Source organism: Staurois parvus, unplaced genomic scaffold (genome assembly GCF_062004578.1).
Source record: "Staurois parvus isolate SC_StPar_1 unplaced genomic scaffold, SC_StPar_1.0 ptg000256l, whole genome shotgun sequence".
NCBI classification, from domain to species: domain Eukaryota; kingdom Metazoa; phylum Chordata; class Amphibia; order Anura; family Ranidae; genus Staurois; species Staurois parvus.
In genome coordinates, this window is record NW_028318052.1 from 720,533 (window position 1) to 742,901 (window position 22,369).

At 42.9% G+C, this 22,369-nt stretch overlaps 1 protein-coding gene across 1 annotated transcript in view; it reads left to right on the top strand.

Annotated features, from left to right (window-relative positions):
• PTPRS (protein tyrosine phosphatase receptor type S) overlaps positions 1 to 22,369 on the top strand; it is a 531,027-nt gene that overhangs the window by 397,491 nt on the left and 111,167 nt on the right. The window contains exon 26 of the mRNA XM_089681016.1: positions 17,836 to 17,933. Coding sequence (XP_089537142.1) covers positions 17,836 to 17,933 — 98 coding nt within the window. The remainder of the gene's footprint in view (positions 1 to 17,835; positions 17,934 to 22,369) is intronic.

Here is a 22,369-nt window from a genome sequence, read left to right on the forward strand (position 1 = left end):
ACCTCAACCTGATAGAACACGTTTGGGATGAATGAGAACCGAGACTTGGAGCCAGGCCTTCTTGTCCGACATAAGTGCCTGACCTCACAAATGTGCTTCTGGAAGAATGGTCAAACATTCCAATAGACATGTTCTTAAACCTTGTGGACATCCTTCTCAGAAGAGTTCAATTGCTGTTATAGCTGCAAAGAGTGGGCCAACCCAATATTGAATCCTACGGGCTAAGACTGGGTTGTCAATAAAGTTCATGCACTGGCAGGCATCCCAATACTTTTGGCAATTTAATGTAGTTTTACTTTTGTTTGTGTGGGTCTGGCTTCAGAACTAAGCTCCAGCAATTGCCAATTCCCTGTCCAGTGAGACGGCTGCTGTTCTTGATCACTGAGAATTACTCATTGTACTCACCATAGGTATTACTATCACTTGGCACCCCTTACCCTCCGCCCTGAGTCCCAATGCCACCACCCCTTATCATTTCTCCACTGTTCTGGATGCATGACATGATTCTTCTGGGCAGCCACAGTTAAAGAAGCCAAAGTTAACTAAAGAAGCTGGATGGACCTTTTGCCAGCCAAATCACCAGTGGGTTTAGAAGAGGGAGGTGATGGGTGGTGTGCATGTGTTAGTGAATGTGTGTCTTAGTTTGTATATACTTTTTACCCCTACACTCTGTACATTACTTACTCCTGACCCTTGCACTCTGTACACTAGGCTGTACAGTACATACTTCTGACATCACTTGGCTCTTGTTCAGTTTAGCTATTCCCCTTTAAGCCACTTCCACTGTAAGTTGTGACTTCTCCACTGCCAGCTTTTTGTTCTGCAGGTCACAAGCTTCACTTCCTTTGTGCCCAGATCCTACACAATCCTGCCGAAGGCCCTGATACCCACCATTTCCTGATGTCTGCTTTAAGACGGGATATTCACTTTCTAAGTTAAACCAGTTGTGAACACTGAGTGCATGACACACAACCAAAAACTTCTAAGTATGCAGGATGTGTGTAGCACCTCCTAGCCCTTACCCCTGCTGCTGCTCAACCATTTGTATATGCAGGCAACTCCTGGCTGTCATAATGACAACTAAATTTGTTGTGTAAATACAGCAGTTAACTGTTACTGCTACTGTCAAAAATGAACCTCCTGACTGATTCTGTGTAATTATATTACACTGTTCAGCAGAATCCAGAGATATAAATTAACATTTTTGTTACTTTTATAGTTACACTGTTCCATTCATTCGCATATCAAATGGATGAGCTTCGATCTGCATATGTCCATTAAAGCAAACTGACAAGTATTTTTTAATGGTTTCCTATTCAACCCCTTGATCACCCTTATTTTACCATAATCAGCTTTAATCAACTCCTCTTCCTACTTAGCTATTATTTTCCTTCTGATTTTCCAGTGTTTTGTACCAGAATCATAATCTGCGTCATCCTAAACAATGTATAAAAATCTACAATATAGTAGAATTATAGAAATCTAAGTATATTATGTACAGTAACACTATTCTTTTAAATTAAGACTGATCAAAGTAGAAAAAATGTTTAACATAAAGTCCAAAAAACACATATATAAAACTCCAACGTGACAGTCCACAAAGGAGAAGAAGAAAGAAGAAACCGAGCAATATGTCCTACTGTGCTAAACGACTTTCCGGCTTTGACGTCACCTGGCTCCTCCCCACGCGTATCGTCACTCCTGATGAAGTCACGTGATGCGTGACGATACGCGTGGGGAGGAGCTAGGTGACGTCAAAGCCGGAAGGCCGTTTAGCACAGAAGGACATATTGCTCGGTGTATTGCCTAATCTCTACTATACTGCGGTTTTATTATTGTTACCATGTGAGTGCATATTTTAATAAATCATATGAAGTTTTAAGAAACGTGCAGCACTATGGTCGTTTTTTTAAGGTTGTTAAGTTCCACACACAGAGCCAGCCATATTGCTGACAGGTTCATTTGGAGGATACAGTGGTCACACATGAGGGGAGGATTATCCATAGAAGAGAAACCTATGTGTACCCCCACTAGAATGGGAGATGTTTGGTTGACCTGTCTCTCAGGTCGACGGGTCCATATGAGAAGGTGAGGGTCCACCTATATTATATGTTCACTGTGGTGATGCACACCATTTAAAGATTTACAGCACCCGGATTGTGGGTTCAGTCACCAGTAGGAAGATGCCTCTTTCCATCTCGATTTGCTGAAGAGTTTCTTCTCTTTTGTGGACTCTCACGTTGGAGTTTTATATATGTTTTTTTCATATTTCATGATTTTTGAGCAGCGCAGCACTTTATATTAGCTTTATATATTTTCACGTGATGAACACACATTTCACGTGTTTGCAGCAGCTTGTAGTTTTTGTTTTTATTGTTGATTTATTTGGCAGCGCAGTTTTCTCACTTGTTTTAATTAGATCTGTGTACAGAACACCTCCAGGTAGCCATATTGTATTGCATTTTACAGAAAGTTAAAGCGCTGCAGAGTGAAAAGGAAAGGTAATTTTTAATAATATTCAATTACAATAAGACTTGTGTGTCACAATTGTATATGCTAGAGTATTTTTTTTTGCTAATTTTTTTTCTCACGAAAGTGGAGTTACCCTTTAATTAATGACAAAGTTGTTGCTCAAAAAACTGGTCCATAGCATAAAATTTAAATATTGCTATGGTCCATAGGGGGTATACAGTTGTGAGAGCTGAAGTGGTTAAAATGGCTGGCTGATTCACTTAAGCTTCATTCACCTGGGCAATTAGGGGGATACATGTGCAAGAGAACAGTTGTGCTTGAGAAGCTTGTACACAGCAATGAAAGGTTGACAGGAGCCACGGTTGCATGCATTTATTCACTCATTCCTTGACTACCTGTTAGGGACAGATGTCTAGCATTGAATGTAATCTGTCTGCGGTGCACTGGGGTTTATTTACTAATCCTGGAGAGTGTAAAATTATGTGCACTTATGCATAGAAACCAATCAACTTCCAGGTTTTATTGCCAAAGCTTAATATACAGTATAAAGCTGAGGTTAGAATCTGATTGGCTTCCATGCACAGGTACACCAGATTCTGAGTGCTCCAGTTTTAGTAAATCTACCCCAGTGTGTTTAATGCGGAGTTCCACCCAAAAGGGGAAGTTCTGCCTTGAAGATTGGTCCCCCACTCCCCATTAAGGATTGGCACCTTTGGGGGGGGGGGGGGGAACGGGTACCCGAATTTGACAGGTACCCGCTCCCACGTCTGCTGCGATTGCCTAGGCGATCGGAAACGGAAGTTGTCCTCTTACCCTCCCTCCCCGAAGTCTTGTTGATCACGTGAAAGGTCCCCAAAGACGATGGGGCCATTCAGGAAGTGCCACGATACTTGAGCATGCGCAGTGGGCACCCGTCTGTGAAGCCACAAGCTGAAGATGCCAGCGCCTGGAATACAGGACGGCCGGTGAAGTGGGCTGTGGCGAGGGCAAGGCGGGATCGTGGGACAGGTGAGTGGCTGTATTTCAGAAATCAGCAGCTATAGTTTTTATAGCTGCTGACTTTTATTTTTTTGTTTACAAACGTTTATATTTTATTTTTTTGTCAAGAAATAGACTGCAGAATGGCAGTACAACATCAAATAAAATATACAACAGGAACAAGGCACATCTGTAATGTACATTTCAAATGGTACAACCATGTAAAGTAGAAAAAGAAAAAAAAGAGAAAAGAAATTAAGTACATGAGCAATATAGGTAGAAAGGTAGGCAGAGCTATACAGCTACCAAGAAAATAACTCAATCAACCAAAATATGAGTGGTCCTTAGTCATATAGTAAATGCCTATGAGTTCTCCAATTTTCCCATTTTATGTCAAATAAGTGCATCTTATCCAGTAAAGTATAATACATTTTTTCCATGAGTATCACCGCATCAACTCTATGCAGAACTGTGGCCAATGGTACCTTGAGGGATTTCCAATGTAGGGCTATATCCCATAGGGCGGCTATACAGATGGTATGGATTAGCCTTATAATCTCAGTCCGAACTCCCGAGATATGGGCTCCTAGTAGGCAAGATTGCATAGACAGATGCATCGGGGTGTCTGCCACAGCAGAGGCCACTTCAGAGATCTTACGCCATACCAATGAAAGGCTTGGGCAGTCCCAAAATATATGCACTAGGGTACCAGCAAGGCCGCAGCCCCGGAATCAAAGGTGGGACGTCCCTGGAAACATGACATGTAATCTAGATGGGTTATAATACCATCTGGTTAATATTTTGAGGGCTGTCTCACGGACAGAAAGAGATCTAGAGCTCTTATGTATATTATCCACCATGGATTCCAAATCCTCATCAGAAAAAGTGACACCACTATCTGAAATCTGAAATGAGACCCTTACCCCTAGGAGAATCACGACTAATACGTTCAAAAAATTAGATCGGGGATGAAGGTGTCAGACCAAAATGTGAGTTGAAAAAATGTCTAATCTGTCGATAATGATAATATTCACAAAGCTGGATATCAAAAAGTATGAGAAGCTTCTCAAAAGTGATATAAGATCCTCCTCTTTGAAAGTCAGATAACCTGATAAGGGATCTATCATACCACCAATGGATGGCTGTGGGGACAAGAATGCTGTGATAAAATTCGGGTCACCAACAAATGATGAACCTGGTGAGATAGAGGAGACAAGATTTAATTTAAGTTTATATCGGGACCAAAGCATCAGTGATTGGGCAACAATGGAATTATAGATCAATAACAAACAGGGGGGGGGGGCGTTTTTGACCATAATATGCCTGGAAGATAGAACGGACGTATAGACTGGGATTCAAATCTGATCCAAGGGATCTGGGAACAGGTAGTAAAGCCAGAAATTGGGAAGTCCAAGGCCTCCCGCCCGTTGTGATAGGTATAGGACCGATGAAGTAAAACGAGGGCATTTGTTGCGCCAAATAAAATTATTAACCATCTGTTGAAAGCGATCTAGAAATGTTTTCAAGACAGGGATAGGGAGTTTCCTAAATAAGTAAAGTAATTTAGGCAAGATAATCATTTTTACTGCTGTGACTCTGCCCAAGAATGAGATAGGGTATCCATCCAGATCTTCAACAGAGTAGCGAGGCGTAACACACATGGTGGGTAATTAACAGCAAATAGTTTTGAGTAGTTGGGAGTGAGGTAGATACCTAGGTATGATATCCGGTTTGTGGCTCAACGAAATGGAAAATAATTGTGAAGAGATGCACTCAGGGAATCAGTAACATTAATAGGCATAACTACTGATTTGGAAATTTACAGTAAGACCTGATAATGTTGCAAAGTCATTCAATAATGTGCATAAATTAGGCAATGACACTAATAGGTTAGTGAGGAAAAGCATAACATCATCTGCATACATACATAATTTGAATTGCAAAACCAATAATGGATAACCAGAAATGTCTGAGTGTGATCTTATTGCAATTGCCAAGTGTTCCAAAACAAGCGCAAATAATAAGGGTGAAAGTGGACAGCCTTGACGGGTACCCCTGCCCAGTGTAAAAAAATCAGAATTTCAGCCTGGGAGTCTTATTCTTGTTTTGGGGGAGTCGTACAAAGCATGTACACCAGACAGAAATTCGTCATTGAAGCCTATCTTCTGCAGTAGAGAAAACAAATAGGTCCAGAGGACACTATCAAAATCTCTTTAATGTCCAGGCTCAGTAACAAAACTTCTTTAGAGTGCAAATTGGCGTTCTGTATAACATTTGTGAGACAAATGTTGTCTGTGATAAGTCTGTTCGGGATAAATACCGATTGGTCCGGTGAGAGGATATAATAGGGGCCAACCTATCTGCCAGAATACGGCTGAAAATTTTCAGATCATTGTTCATTACTGAGATTGGTCTATAGTTTTGAGGTAGATGATGATCTTTTAAGGGTTTAGGCAATAGAGACATATTAGCCAACAGCATCTCCTCAGGAAACTTGCCGCCCTGCAAAACATCATTGAATAACGACATCAAAAAGGGAGCCAGTCTAGGAGCAAAATGTTTATAATAACTAGCCGTGAACCCATCTGGGCCCGGTGCTGTGGAAGTTCTTAGTGCGCTAGTCGCACGGGTTATTTCCTCCAAGGTACATGGGGCGTTGAGGGAGGATACCTGAGAGGGTGTGAGAGCAGGGAGGGGTATAGAATCAAGCCATGAGCCATTTGGGGGAGCGGAAGTTGGTTGTGGGTGGGCTAATAGGGTAGAGTAAAATGTTTCAAAAATAACCAAGAACTTCATGAGGCAAAGAGGAGATGCTTTTGGTTTTAGTTCGTAATTTATAGATATGTAGGGGTCATATAGAATGGTTTAATTTCCGTGCGAACATAGTAGACGCTGAGTTGCTATGTAATAAAAAAGGCTTTAGACCAATGTAGAGCTTTTTCAGTTTTATGGGACAGTAAAATATTCAGTTCTAAACGCTTTTGCATTATCGTTTTGTTCAAGAGAGATGGATTGCCAATATGAGCTCTGTAATGTGTTTCTAATTCTCGGGTAAGTTTCTGAATTTGTTTCCACTGCTCCCTATTCCTAGATGAAGCCATAGAAATAAGGCAGCCTCGCAGGACCGCCTTATGGGCCACCCACAGAGTAGCCGGAGAGATATCAGGTGTTCAGCTGAAAGTATTCCTGGATAGATGTAACTACTTCTTGGCAGGAGTTAGTATCCATAAGCATTGAGTCATTAAGGCACCAGGGATATGGAGTAGGTGCCAGACCTATGAAAGTGATAGACAATGCCGTTATATTATGGTCCGACCAGGGACTTAAATAAATACATGCCTTCCTAGCTAGCACAATGGGGGAGCAATAGATATAATCTAGTCTAGCATAAGAGTCATTTGGGTGGATGAATAATCTCTAGCTCCTACATTGTGTGCCCTCCAGGAGTCTACCAGTTGGAAGTGTTTCTAATTTTTTGATAAGGGATTTTGAGAAGGCCTGGGAAGATGCTGAGGTCGAGCTTCTGTCCAAAAGGGGGTTAGCTACCAGATTAAAATCCCCTCCCACCAAGAAATGAGGGGATAGAAACCTATCAAGAACTGTGAAGAAATGGGAAAAGAAGGATGCTTGCACCAAATTTGGTGCATAAACATTCGCGACCATGAGTTCATGACCCGAAAGTGTGCCTTTAATAATGATAAATCTGCTCTCATGATCACAATGGACATGTTGAATATCGAAGGGGAATGAGTTGTGTAAAAAAATTGCCACACCTCTGCTTTTAGTAGAGTGTAAGGTGTAAAACCCCTGTTTGTAAGATCTATGAAAATATGTCCAGTGTTTAGCGACTGCAAAATGAGTTTCCTGTAATAAAATTATTTTTGCCCCTAGGCGTTTATACTGGTGGAAGGCCGTTTTACGCTTATTTGGAGAGTTGAAACCCTGGACATTGTGTGAGATGCAATGAATAACCATGGCATAAAAGAATAGTGTCAGTCAACATTATTGTACCCAGCTGAAAAGTATCAAAAATAGCTTGTCTAGTTAGTGGAACATCCGGATCATCCGGATCCACATCATATAAGGTGAAATCCGCCTGTATCAGTTTATGGAGCATATCCCAATGTGGCGGCTGGGATGGCCACAAGTTCGTGTATGAGCAACATCATATACCAAAATTGTAAAAAAAAATAAAAAAAAAACATAAAGCAATAGAATTGGGGCCTTTAAGAGCCCTTACAACTAAAGAAATCACAATAAACCATGGATCAGGTAGGCTAGCTGCCTTCCCTGAAAAGACAGAAAAACTTAACAGCAAAGGGCCAACTGGGCCCAAACTCCGCCACCTTAAAACACAGGAAGCAGAGTAGTCACTCCATGTCTGGGCAGTGACATCTCCGGCCATGTTAGGTAGCAGGGTGGGGTCACGTGTCGAAGAGTCCTATGAGCAAATGGGCGGTAAAGTGAGGGTCCGAAGACCCATGCTAGGTTTTTGCACATACAGGTAACTAAAGAATAGATCAAAAGTAACAGATATATGAATATGTAAAATTTTGCAGCATCCTACAAAGGACCATCAAAACAGTGTATAATATGCAAATGAGCAAAGTCTTTTCATCCAGGTTTTTGTCTGATTCTCCTCCTATCCCTTCATGGAGATGGAGTATGCCAAATAGGAGATACCCGAAGGGTGGAAGGTGGACGGTGAGGTGAGGAGCGTCCACCAGGCCCAATTTAGCCAGGATTTCTCGGCCTTTGGGAAGCGATGTGGCTATGTATGTGCTACCATTATGTGGAACTATCAGCTTAAAGGGAAAGCCCCATTTGTAGCAGATACGAGCTGAGAAAAGGGCAGTTGTGATTTCCTTCATTTTTCTGCGTTTCTCCAACGTAGCCGGAGAAACATCCGGAAATATTTGCAAAGTTGAACCTTCAAAGGTGATCATTGGGGTATTACGGGCAGCTCTGAGTATGTCTTCTTTCGTCAGGAGATCCTTCATACACAGAACAATGTCCCTAGGCGGTTTATGATTAGGAGGTTTTGGACGCAGAGCTCTTTGGATGCGGTCACAAGCAAAGGACCTAAGGTCGTGGTCAAGAAGAAGAGACTTGAATAACTTAGTTGTGGCTTGTGAAAAGTCACAGTCTCCGGGACTCCACGAACTCGCAAATTATTCCTGCAGTTGTGATTGTCAAGATCCTCAACCTGTGCCTGCAATTGTGTAAAGGCCATTTGTAAATAATCGTGATCTCTGGAAAGCTTGCCATAAGCTAGGCTGAGCTCATCATGTTTTGTTTCTAAACGGTCAATTCTAGAGCCCAACGCGGCTATTTCCTGAGAGAGGACGTTTGTGCTCTTGTAGAGTTCTGATTGGAATTTAGCGGCTAACTTGGTGTACATAGTTTCCAAGCAAGATTCCAAGTCCCCCTTTGTAAGTTGCTGTGCATACTCACTGTACTGAGCTAATGGATGAGCAGAAGATTAGGTAATGAGGCGCCAGAGCTCAGGATTATGCAGCCGCTCCCGTCGCTATCATGGACACGCTCCAACTTTTTACAGAGTGAGTGGAACTCTGCTTTAAGCTAACAATTGGCTTCAAGTTTAGGACTAGGTTTTTGCAACCTAGTACATAAATAATAAAGCATTCACTTGAAATGCATTTTTACTCAGGTCAACCAGCACAGGTCCACTGGTGTATATCCTTTGTACCCTGAAATTTAGAAACATAGATTTTTAAATCACTGGCTATATGCTAATAATTTAAGGGTGTAAGGATCACTTTTAATAGTGTCTAGTTGCATAATGATAATTCTTGATAGACAGAGCATGTAATAATATTGTTGAACATAATAATATTTAATGGTATATATGGCTCGTTCCTGTTATCTGATGAGATATTGAGCTAATTCCCTTCCTAAATTGTACAAATGTACTACTAAGAACTTGCACTGTTTTACCTCCTCTAATACCAGTCTTTACCACTGCACATTCCCAAAGCACAGTGGATGATGATCTACCTCCCGGTCACAAAAATAAGATCATTGAACATAATAATAATATTTAATGGTATGTAGGGCTCATTCCTGTTATCTGGTGAGACATTGAGCAAATTCCCTTCCTAAATTGTACAAATGTACTACTAGGAACTTGCTTGTTATGAACTCTCCTTTATTTCCAACTGTGTATAAAATATAATACTGAATCATTATAAATGATTAGAGTTTCTTTTATTCTTACAAGAGTGACTAAGTCTCAGAATTTATGTTGTCATTTGCACATCTTTAGGTCTAAGCAGTCCTGATTTATATCGTCTCTCAAAAATGACTTGATAAACTGTGTACCCACTTGTAAAGAATTAAGACTAGGTATAAATAGCTTGAAATTTTGGAGCACCATAGCAATAGAAATGAAAAACACAGAAAAGAAAAATTAAAAAAAAAAACTGACTTTGTGCATTCTAGTTTTTAAAAGTATCAAATAGGTATGCTTATAAAACATCATTGAGACTCGGTAATATAGATAAAAAGTAGCACAAAATATAGCTATATCGCAAATACACCCAAAATAGTCACTCAGAGTGCTATGTATGGAAACCTCATATATATTAAAACCTCAATATATATTAACCCGTTCAAAAAGGTTTTGTATGTAGACCACCAAACTGAGCACGTTTAACTCCGGCTTGATAAATATAAAAATTAAATATGATATAATTAATGAATTAATAAAGTATGCTTATAATGTAACTAAGTTATAGAATATCTCTGCTTGTTCATGAACAATACTAAATCCAGAATGCAAAAATGCCAAAACATACATACTGTAAATCTTAAATGTAGATTAAGCAACATGCAATAAATCAAGCAACTAAGTTTGCAAGGTAGATCAACTTTAAATCATGTATATCCATCACTTTAATAATGCAAACCTGCAAATAGTGTAAAACATTCAGATGGAAAATAATTGTGAGCATAAATGGGAATAGTTTCACTGTTTGAAATGTGTGGATATTACATCTATATGGATTATATTTGCGGACAGCACATAATATTGCATGTAATTGCAGTAAAGAAACCCCTTTTCAGCTACCTAGTTTTAAAAACCTGCTGTTCAAATGCAGAAGAATTGCTCTAAAGTCAAAAACTATGTGCGAGCAATATCTCCAGAAAATGATTAATAGTCATACGGGAGGGCCATGCGTCTTTGCTAAAGGGAAATTGAACATACCAGTCCAAATTTTGCACCGATGGGAAAATAACTAGTGTGAAGCACACTGTAGTGCAGCAAAGCTGAATATGAGCAATAGTTAGCAAACAATCATTAATTAGAAAATAGTGAAAGCAAGTTGTGGGGAAAATGAACAAGCTGCTTCTAAATGGATCTCTTGTATATAAACTGCCCAGTACCCATATTTGCCCCTTATAAGGGGGTAATCCAAAGGGTAATCCAAACGTTCACACTGGTGCAGAAAAGCAGTCTGTGTATATCTTCCTGCAGCTGTTTGCAAAGTGAACCAGTTGCTTCCAAACAGATCTCTTGTGTACCAACTATCCAATATCAAGTGCACTCTATTGCCAGTATACTGTATACTCAATGATCAAGTAGATGGATGGCTGTTGGTAATAGGAACTGTACATGGATTCCAGATATCACACTGATAGAAAAAAAAGGTGGTTGCAAATCACAGACATACAGACAAATGAACAATGTAGTGCCACAAAGCTGTAGCTTAGCATTTGTTCGGAAGCAGGCTTAAATAGCTTAAAGCAAATGGTAGATGTAGGTAAAGTGAGCAAATTTCCTCCAGATGAATCTCTTGCATACAAACTGTCCAATAAGTAAGTGCACTCTCTTGCCAATATATAGCAGTTGCCACACATAGAGGTTGATTTACTAAAGACAAATAGACTGTGCACTTTGCAAGTGCAGTTTCATTTTGCAAATGCAGCTGCGCCAGAGCTTAGTAAATTAGGGGAGGCTCTGCTGACTTCCATTATCCAATCGTGCAAGCAAAATGCTGTTTGTTTTTTATCTCCCTTGCACGTGATTGGGTATTCTTTGCAAAGTAAAGCGTCACCTCATTTACAGTGTACTAAGCTCTTGAACAAATATTCTAGCAGAGTGCAACTTCACTTACAAAGTCTGTTTTCCTGTAGCACATCAACACAAGTATTTATGCTGGTGCAAAAACCCAGTTTGTGAAGGAGGCTTGAAGTTTATAAATAAATATCATTAGTGACATTTCATCGAGCAAAAAAAAATGATACCAGGTACCATAAGTAAATATGTGATTAATCTGTCAATAAATGTGGACACTCTTGTGGCTGTGGTTGGAAAGATCCCACCCATCTGCTGAGAATTTACTGTGCCGCTTTGCTGTGGAATTGGCAAGAATAGGCAGGGAAATTGCTGTGAGAAAACACTGGGAAGTGCTTCAGGGTAGTGTATACATTTTCTGGTAATTTGTAGGACACATTATTAATCTAGAATTCATTTTTAAATAAAGGTATTTGTTGGTACTATTTTATAATGATTATTCAATAGTTTACATATTTTATACAGTATATGAGTTATCTCATTTTCACTTCTCAAATGTTGCTTGAAGCTTTTTTAATTGTTTTCAGCAAATATGCTCAAATTTGAGGACAAGCCTTCACAATGGAAGGATTAAATTATTTAGTCTAAGGAGAAAATAAAAAGCAACTATACTTGCCTTATTCTTAGCCCCCACAGGCTTCCTTCTAACATAACCTTCCCCCCAAAGCCGCTTCTTTTGGGTGCTCTGTTGCATGACATCAGAGGCACCTTGACATCCTACATTGTAAGTGACAACCTGTAACATCAGAGGAAGAAGAAGAGGATGAGGAAGCAAGGGATACAGGAAGTATAGTTGCATTTTCTGTTGCCTTCAGATGAAACAAATGCTATGTAGTGCTGGGGAGCCATACCAGAACCTTGGAGAGAGGGAGCGGTGAGCCACCTTGGCTGTGACTTTTTATTATGGCAAATAAAGACTTACTGTATTTTTCGCTCCATAAGACGCAACTGACCATAAGACGCACCTAGGTTTTAGAGGCAGAAAACAGGAAAAAAAAATTCTGAACTAATGGACTGCAGACATAGTACAGGAGATGACCAGAGACTGCGGACACAGTACAGGAGATGACCAGAGACTGTGGACACAGTTCAGGGGATGACCAGAGACTGCGGCCACAGTACAGGAGATGACCAGAGACTGCGGACACAGTACAGGAGATGACCAGAGACTGCGGACACAGTACAGGAGATGACCAGAGACTGCGGACACAGTACAGGAGATGACCAGAGACTGCGGACACAGTACAGGAGATGACCAGAGACTGCGGACACAGTACAGGAGATGACCAGAGACTGCGGACACAGTACAGGAGATGACCAGAGACTGCGGACAGCACAGGGATGACCAGAGACTGCGGACACAGTACAGGGATGACCAGAGACTGCGGACACAGTACAGGGATGACCAGAGACTGCGGACACAGTACAGGGATGACCAGAGACTGCGGACAGCACAGGGATGACCAGAGACTGCGGACAGCACAGGGATGACCAGAGACTGTGTATAGTACAGGGGATGACTGCTGACCTTTGGGGAGGGGGGGGAGCGGGTACCTGAATTTGACAGATACCCGCTCCCACTTTCGCGGAGTTGTTCTTTCATCTTACCTGTTCCTCTATCCAGCCGCGCGCTGTCTTCCCGGCTTCTGTAATGGCGCTCGGCATGACAGCCGGGTGCCCAGTGCGCATGAGCGAGAAGCACTTGCGCTTTGTGATTGGTCCGGCGGCTTCTGGGATCTGTCATGTGTCCCAGGTGCCGCCTTACCATTCACAAAAAGCACCGCTTCCTGCGCATGCGCACTTGGCACCCGGCTGTCATGCCCACACTACAGAAGCCGGGAAGACCGCGCTGCTGGATAGAGGAACGGGTAAGATGAAAGAACAACTCCACGGAAGTGGGAGCGGGTATCTGTCAAATTCAGGTACCCGCTCCCCCCCCTCCCCAAAGGTCAGCAGTCATCTCTATAAGGTCCCGCTGTAGAGCTGAGCGGCTGGCCCGGTATTCTGACACGGCGGCAGTGGAAATACCGGACCGGTTGCTCCATATTCGCTCCATAAGACGCACTGACATTTTCCCCCCTTTTTTGGGGGGAAAAAAGTGCGTCTTATGGTGCGAAAAATACGGTAGTTTAAAACATATATTTATTTATTACAGGTGCTTATAAAGCGCCATCAATTTGCACAGCACTTTACATATATATTGTACATTCACATCAGTCCCTAACCCTCAAGGAGTGTACAATCTAAGGTATATATGGTGCTCTATTGCTAAAACACATTTACTACTGGATTTTTATTAAGTGCTTGCTATAGTGATAGGTTAGCAGAACAGAATATGTGCACATTTTTTGTGGGTAAGGAAACTTGGCAGTTCACCATTAGTTATCCTCCAGTCTATGCTTCATCCTTCATGCATGTGCCCCGGCCCAACTACAACTGAATGGCATAATTAGGACAGCTGGCACACCCTGGTTGATACTTAGGGTTGGTTTCAGTTGTAATATATTAAAAGAGAAATGGCCATTTTTTTTCTTTTTAACATAATTCTCATGTGAGTCACAACAGTGCACTTACTGGACCCAGAATCAGCAAACAGTGGGCTAAAGCCACACAGAGCCACTCAAGGCTCCCGACCATAATGTTAGGATCCACCCAGATGCCTGACCAGCAGCTGGCTCATCCTCTAGCGCTAGAGCACGGGTGTCAAACTGTCGGCCCTTCAGCTGTTGCAAAACTACAAGTCACATCATGCCTCTGCCTTTGGGAGTCAAGCTTGTAACTGTCAATCTTGCCATGCCTCATGGAACTTGTAGTTTGCCAACAGCTGGAGTGCCGCCAGTTTGACATCTGTGCTCTAGCGTGTCACTGAGAGACTTAGACAGCTGCTCCTGCCCCCTCCCCATCTCAATGCTTCAGTGAGCCCTGGAGAGGGACACAGTATAGAGTGGTGACTAACAGTCTTTGCTTAGAGCAGACCGAGACCTGACGGAACAGCAATCGTGATTATATACTGAGTATGTGTGTATGCTTTTTGGCAAGTCTACACATGTCTCATAGACATTGCTAAAGTTGACTACATATTAAATGTTTAGCTATCCAAAAGTTATATTTCAATTTTGGATGCTTGCTGACTTGTGTCTGTTGAGAGTTCCACATTTCCGATTACTCTTGTTAAAACAGGTTTGTTTTCACACAAATAGCATGGTTAATTTAAGTATGTGTTTTTGTAGTTTTGTGGCTTACATTGTGGTTTATAAATAATGTTTTAAATACAGCCTCAGAAACTTGTTGACCAAAGTCACACAGCCATCTTTGATGTGCCATGTGCTTTGTGGCCCTGAATGGGTTCTGCAAACACGGAGTATGTTTGCACACGTGCAAACAATTGCCACAGCTATCAAGGCATCAACACATCGTATAGGCTTCATTGATATTGTGACATTTAACAGACAACTCATCAAAGGAGGCTGCATGACTGTGGCACAGCTAATATATTGTCACCCTCTATATTTCCAAAGCCCTTAATTGCATATACCTGTTAAACGTTTATTCAGTAGCTCTTCATATTTTGTTAATGAATTGCATCACCTGTGCCATAAGCCAATTTTTTTTTTTGTAAGGCCTAAATGTCATAGATTTTTTATCACCCATAAATGTTAGGATATGTTGTCAGTGGATTCCTATAATAGAATCTGCAAAATATTTAAATGTAAGAAACTTGTTCCCTTCTAGATGTACATTAATTACATGACCATTGCATCCTGTTGCAGGATCACCTGAAAAACTGAAAACAATTGTTTTAAAGTCTCTGAGAGTTATTTACTAAAGCTGAAGAGTTCCAAATCTGGTGCAGCTCTGTATAGAAACCAATCAGTGTCCGGGTTTAATTGCCAAAACCTAAATGAACAAGTTGAAATTGGAAGCTAATTTGCTACCATGCACAGCTGAACTAGATTCTGAGTGCACTAGTTAAATCTCACCCCCTGAGTCATGTTTATGGTATATGGAATGCATCTGCATTTGCTTTGTGTGTATCTGCTTTCTGCTGTCTCACTTTGTTGTCACTTCAGAGTTAGTATTGGGGGCAAAGGAAGTGATGTCATCAAAACTAAGGAAAAACTAAGGAATAAATTCCCTCAGAATTAATTATAAGGAATTTGAAATTGAGTCCCTGAGAAACATTGGAGTACTGTTTTATTATATAATGAATATTGAAGATAAAAAACCTTTCCAATTTATTTTGGTGCTAAAGAAAATTATTATTAGGTTCCTACCACAAATTTAGGGTCACATGTGAGGGCCTGAAAAGCTAGTTATTCAAAACTATGAATAAATATTTATTCTCATACTAACTGTAGACTAGTGGTGCCCAACATGTGGATCGGTGTGCTTTAGACCTCAAACCTAGTCAAGAGCACTCCAGGCTGCACACTCCTCCAGGCCCCAGTCAGCTTTAGTGATAGCCATATGACAGTCATGGTCTCCAATGAAACAGTCAGCTCTTGGGCATCTGCTTCTGCTACGGGGATTTATTTACTAAAGCTAGTTAACTCAGAATCTTGTGTACCTGTGCACAGTAGCCAATCAGCTTCTAACCTCAGCTTGTTCAATTAAGCTTTAGCAATAACACCTATAAGCTGATTGGTTTCTATGCAGAAGTGCACAAGATTCTGAGTGAATAAACCCCACAGAGTGCTCAACCAACAAAACTTTGTAAGCAGAGAAGGTTTCTAAAGAAAAAGGTCCAATAGAACTTTAGAGAGCACTGTTGCGGACTGGAGATAATCCCTTTATCTAACTGATTTTAGGCATCCACCTCACAATGCCTTCACAGGTTGTCATGTATTTCTTTTTAAGTAGGCGAGGATGATTCCGTGACAGTGTGTGGTGTGAAATGATGTTTGTATACATCTGAATGCTAGGTCACCATACACAGTACATTCAAACTACAATCTTTGATTTATTAAAACTATGTAATAGGAGGACCTATCTAAACAATACAGTCAATACGTATACAATCAGAAAGGCCCCTGCACTACATTGGTAGAATTAAAGGAGATTGTACTGTATGAGATTGTATGATTGTAATGTGTTTGGTGAGATTTAAAATGTTCCATGTTTTTATACCAAAAGACAGCGCACGTATTTTATAATTCAACAGCTATGGCTATATTAATGTACATTTTTCCCATTCTCTAATTGATTGGTGGAATCTGTGTGAATACATTATTGGTATGTCGCAGTAGTATAATTAAAAGAAAAATGTCTTCAGTCAAAAAGCATTTCTCCCCAGAAAATATATTATAACTTTCTATCAGTTCCCAGGCTGTGAGCCAGCAGCAGGGGGCACATCTGTGTGAGAAATCCTTGCATAATTCCTAAGCATGCATTTTAGGCTGGAAAATTGATGCTTAAATTGGATTATGCCTAAACAAAGATGGCATGCTCCCATTCCTTCCTGCAAGCTGTTAACAACAAATGCATCTCTATTTGTTCCAGTAATTAGTGTCGTGAAGTAATGGAATTACTTGCCTCTGTTTCACTTTTGCAAGTCTGATTAGATTATTTTATTACTTTATAAAGTAAGAACATTTTGCAATAATGGGGCTTAAACCTGCCTTTCATGGTTCAAATTTTGGCAGATGCTTGCTGAATTGGGTGAAATTCAAGCCACAGTTGTGCTTGTCAGCACAGCAACCTTCACTTGAAAAATTGTAACTGGGTGGAAAATTGTTGCTGCACAGTGACTGCAACCAATCAGATGCAGTTTGGTTATTAAGAAAGCAATGGGTGCCAGCTGCCAGAATACAATAGCCAGCAGAGAAGATGCCTCCATCCATGCTGTTAATGGTGAATGGAGGAATCTACAAGAGCAGAACAAGAGAAATCTCTACTTTCATGGCTAGCCATAGTTACAGTGTGTGACCATCTTGGCAAACACATTCCACCATTATAACCATTATAGTACATCTAGGATTCACATTAATGTCTTTCATTGTCACTTTGGTATTTTGGGTGCTTTTTGTAGAAAAAAAAATATATATATATATATATATTCTGTTTGTCCCTTTCAAAAGCCTTTATTACAGTTTCTGATGAATATTGTTGGGATATGTAGGTTTCACGTCTATATTGAAAATTTTAGGATAAAACGATACAGGTTTGACTTTTAACTGGTTTGAACACTTGTCCTTCCACTGCAGATCTCACTTTCTTTCAAAGCCTTTTGCTGACCTCAATTGGATTACATAAACTAAATGTTTTTCCCATGCTTTCTTTTGTTTCAGGCATGCTTAATCACCCACCAATACCTATTGCTGAACTTTCTGAGCACACAGAACACTTAAAAGCCAATGACAACCTAAAATTATCTCAGGAGTATGAGGTAAGAATTTAAGTCAGTATACAGTTCTTTGGTTTACACAGCATCATATTTGTGATGGAAGACTTGTATGCCAGAGATAGCTTGTTTAAAAATGATATACAGCTCATCCATTAGAATAAAGTTCTTTAAAGCTAAATAGACAGTCAAAATAAAATGTTTCAGAATATTTTTACTTGCCAAAGAATACGTAAATCTATGCAGCCATACCTAAAATCTAGCCACCGAGTCAGGCAGAGCAGTGAGATCCTTGTCCCCCACTGCAGCAGCAGATATCATGATCTGTGATTTATTCAGACTCATTCATTCCGAAAATACAAAGCTGCTTACAAATGGCTGGGCAGTGCTCAGTCCAACTCAGTTATGTTCCAGGTGTGGGAAGGCAATTTCCCATCCCACTTCAGGAACACAGTGCTGTATACTGTATGTAGCTGGGACTACAAACTGTTCGTATAGGGCAGTGGTTCTCAACCTTTCTAATGCCGCGACCCCTTAATACAGTTCCTCATGTTGTGGTGACCCCCAACCATAAAATTATTTTCGTTGCTACTTCATAACTGTAATTTTGCAGTGGGAGGACTAGTGCCACATCATTGGTGTCAGTGGAAGGAGTAGTGCCCCATCACTGATGTCAGTGGGATGAATAGTGCCCCATCGTTGGTGTCAGTGGGAGGAATAGTGCCCCATCGTTGGTGTCAGTGGGGAGAATAGTGCCCCATCGTTGGTGTCAGTGGGAGGAATAGTGCTCCATCGTTGGTGTCAGTGGGGGAAATAGTGCCCCATCGTTGGTGTCAGTGGGGGGAATAGTGCCCCATCGTTGGTGTCAGTGGGGGGAATAGTGCCCCATCGTTGGTGTCAGTGGGGGGAATAGTACCCCATCGTTGGTGTCAGTGGGGGGAATAGTGCCCCATCGTTGGTGTCAGTGGGGGGAATAGTGCCCCATCGTTGGTGTCAGTGGGGGGAATAGTGCCCCATCGTTGGTGTCAGTGGGGGGAATAGTGCCCCATCGTTGGTGTCAGTGGGGGGAATAGTGCCCCATCGTTGGTGTCAGTGGGGGGAATAGTGCCCCATCGTTGGTGTCAGTGGGGGGAATAGTGCCCCATCACTGATGTCAGTGGGATGAATAGTGCCCCATCGTTGGTGTCAGTGGGATGAATAGTGCCCCATCGTTGGTGTCAGTGGGAGGAATAGTGCCCCATCGTTGGTGTCAGTGGGAGGAATAGTGCCCCATCGTTGGTGTCAGTGGGAGGAATAGTGCCCCATCGTTGGTGTCAGTGGGAGGAATAGTGCCCCATCGTTGGTGTCAGTGGGAGGAATAGTGCTCCATCGTTGGTGTCAGTGGGGGGAATAGTGCCCCATCGTTGGTGTCAGTGGGGGGAATAGTGCCCCATCGTTGGTGTCAGTGGGGGGAATAGTGCCCCATCGTTGGTGTCAGTGGGGGGAATAGTGCCCCATCGTTGGTGTCAGTGGGGGGAATAGTGCCCCATCGTTGGTGTCAGTGGGGGGAATAGTACCCCATCGTTGGTGTCAGTGGGGGGAATAGTGCCCCATCGTTGGTGTCAGTGGGGGGAATAGTGCCCCATCATTGGTGTCAGTGGGGGGAATAGTGCCCCATCGTTGGTGTCAGTGGGGGGAATAGTGCCCCATCGTTGGTGTCAGTGGGGGGAATAGTGCCCCATCGTTGGTGTCAGTGGGGGGAATAGTGCCCCATCGTTGGTGTCAGTGGGGGGAATAGTGCCCCATCGTTGGTGTCAGTGGGGGGAATAGTGCCCCATCGTTGGTGTCAGTGGGGGGAATAGTGCCCCATCGTTGGTGTCAGTGGGGGGAATAGTGCCCCATCGTTGGTGTCAGTGGGGGGAATAGTGCCCCATCGTTGGTGTCAGTGGGGGGAATAGTGCCCCATCGTTGGTGTCATTGGGAGGAATAGTGCCCCATCGTTGGTGTCATTGGGGGGAATAGTGCCCCATCGTTGGTGTCAGTGGGGGGAATAGTGCCCCATCGTTGGTGTCAGTGGGAGGAATAGAGCCCCAACGTTGGTGTCAGTGGGGGGAATAGTGCCCCAACATTGGTGTCAGTGGGGGGAATAGTGCCCCATCATTGGTGTCAGTGGGGGAATAGTGCCCCATCATTGGTGTCAGTGGGGGGAATAGTGCCCCATCATTGGTGTCAGTGGGGGGAATAGTGCCCCATCATTGGTGTCAGTGGGAGGAATAGTGCCCCATCATTGGTGTCAGTGGGAGGAATAGTGCCCCATCATTGGTGTCAGTGGGAGGAATAGTGCCCCATCATTGGTGTCAGTGGGAGGAATAGTGCCCCATCATTGGTGTCAGTGGGGGGAATAGTGCCCCATGATTGGTGTCAGTGGGGGGAATAGTGCCCCATCATTGGTGTCAGTGGGGGGAATAGTGCCCCATCATTGGTGTCAGTGGGGAGAATAGTGCCCCATCATTGGTGTCAGTGGGGGGAATAGTGCCCCATCATTGGTGTCAGTGGGGGGAATAGTGCCCCATCATTGGTGTCAGTGGGAGGAATAGTGCCCCATCATTGATGTCAGTGTGGCGGAGGGGGAAATAGTGCCCCATCTTTGGGGTCAGGGGGGGGAATAGTGCCCCATCGTTGGTGTCGGTGGGGGGGAGGAATAGTGCCCCATTCTTGGTGTCAGTGGGGGGAGGAATAGTGCCCCATCGTTGGTGTCTGTGGGGGGGAGGAATAGTGCCCCATCGTTGGTGTCAGTGGGGGGGAGGAATAGTGCCCCATCGTTGGTGTCAGTGTTGGGGAGGAATAGTGCCCCATCGTTGGTGTCAGTGCGGGGGGGGGGGGGAAGGAAATAGTGCCCCATCATTGGTGTCAGTGGGAGAAATAGTGCCCCATTGTTGGTATTAGTCACACAAATGATGGGGCACTATTCCTCCCACTGACACCAATGATACTTACCTTGCTGACCCCTGCTCCAGCCTGGGCTCGCTCTCTCACTTACCTGTCAGCTGTCTTCCTTCTCTGGCCGCTCTCCTCTTCACTTACTCCGGCAGTTCCCTCGATCTTCTTAGATCTACGCGCGCTGCCGCTCGGCTCCTCCTCTCCAAGCTCCACCTCCTCGCCGGTGATTGGCCGCCTGTGTGCCTCTCCTGAGCTACAGTTCCGGTGGCCAATCAGCGGCGAGGAGGCGGAGTTGTTGAGGGATCCCGGAGGTGTGGCCAGGTGACAGGGCAGCGTGTCATCCCGCCCACACATCGACTGAGTCAGAGGAGCGGTGTCTCGGTTCCTAAGACCATCGGAAATATGTGTTTTCCGATGGTCTTAGGCGACCCCTGGGAAATGGTCGTTCGACCCCCAAAGGGGTCGCGACCCCCAGGTTGAGAACCGCTGGTATAGGGCATCCAGTGGACACACCTGTTAATGTAGAAAATAGTTTGTTTGGGCCAGCTTGGCCCAGATGAACTAGTTAAAGTGACAGTAAAGGTGCAGATGAGCTTCAAGGCAAATTATGGTATTTATAGTAGCTGTGTTTAAATGTTTGTTTCATTTAATGAGCACATAGCTACGGTATTGGTATTTGTAATATCTGACCAAAGTTCTTTGAAGCCTATCCCTTTTTGGATAGAGAGGGGAAACACTTCTGTTAGGCTTTAATTTCTGCTTGTGTCCCTATTGTGTAGATTTCCCTTCACCATCAGAACAGAAAGTGATGGGAAATTTTTAGTGTACTGCGGAAGGGATATAACTTCTGGCAAGGTTTTTATTGCTGTCTGTGTTTTCCTATTTGGGGATGCCTGTACCCTCCGACTCCTTGTATGGTTGTTACGGGGACATATGGTATGACATGTGTGGTGTCAAAGGCATACATAAAAACCTGACTGAAATTTTAACTGTCCTCCACTATCCAAAATTAAAAAGAAATAACCCATCTTTCATTTTTGTAAGTCTGGTTCCCGCCCAGCCTATGGCCAGATGGTGGCCGGGCGAGCACCTCGTCCCTCCGGGTGGACGCCATATGGCGTCCTTTCAGGGCGTGCGCAGTTTGCGTGCCCGCAGAGCCGCACAGCGGCATGATCCGTCACCAGCCGTATACCTCGGACACGGCCGATGACAGATCTGTGTACCGGCTCCTTTGCCGGTACCATGTGACCTGCTGTGACCAATCACAGCAGGTCACATGACATTTGTATACAATGGATGGCTTCCTTTCATGCCATCAATTGTATACAAGTATGGCTAGCTGTGAATGGTCACAGCGATCACATGCACAGGCTGGGCCAAATCACAGCTAAGCACAAAAAAAAGAAAACCTGAATTAATTGATTTCATTCAGGTAAATTCTTGGGTAAAAGTAATTCTTTGCTATAAGCAAATTGTGTAAAAAAAAAAAAAAATACTGATCACTTCCCCAAAGTAGTACAATGTTACTATGGTAACATTATACTACTTTGGTCATAGTGAAA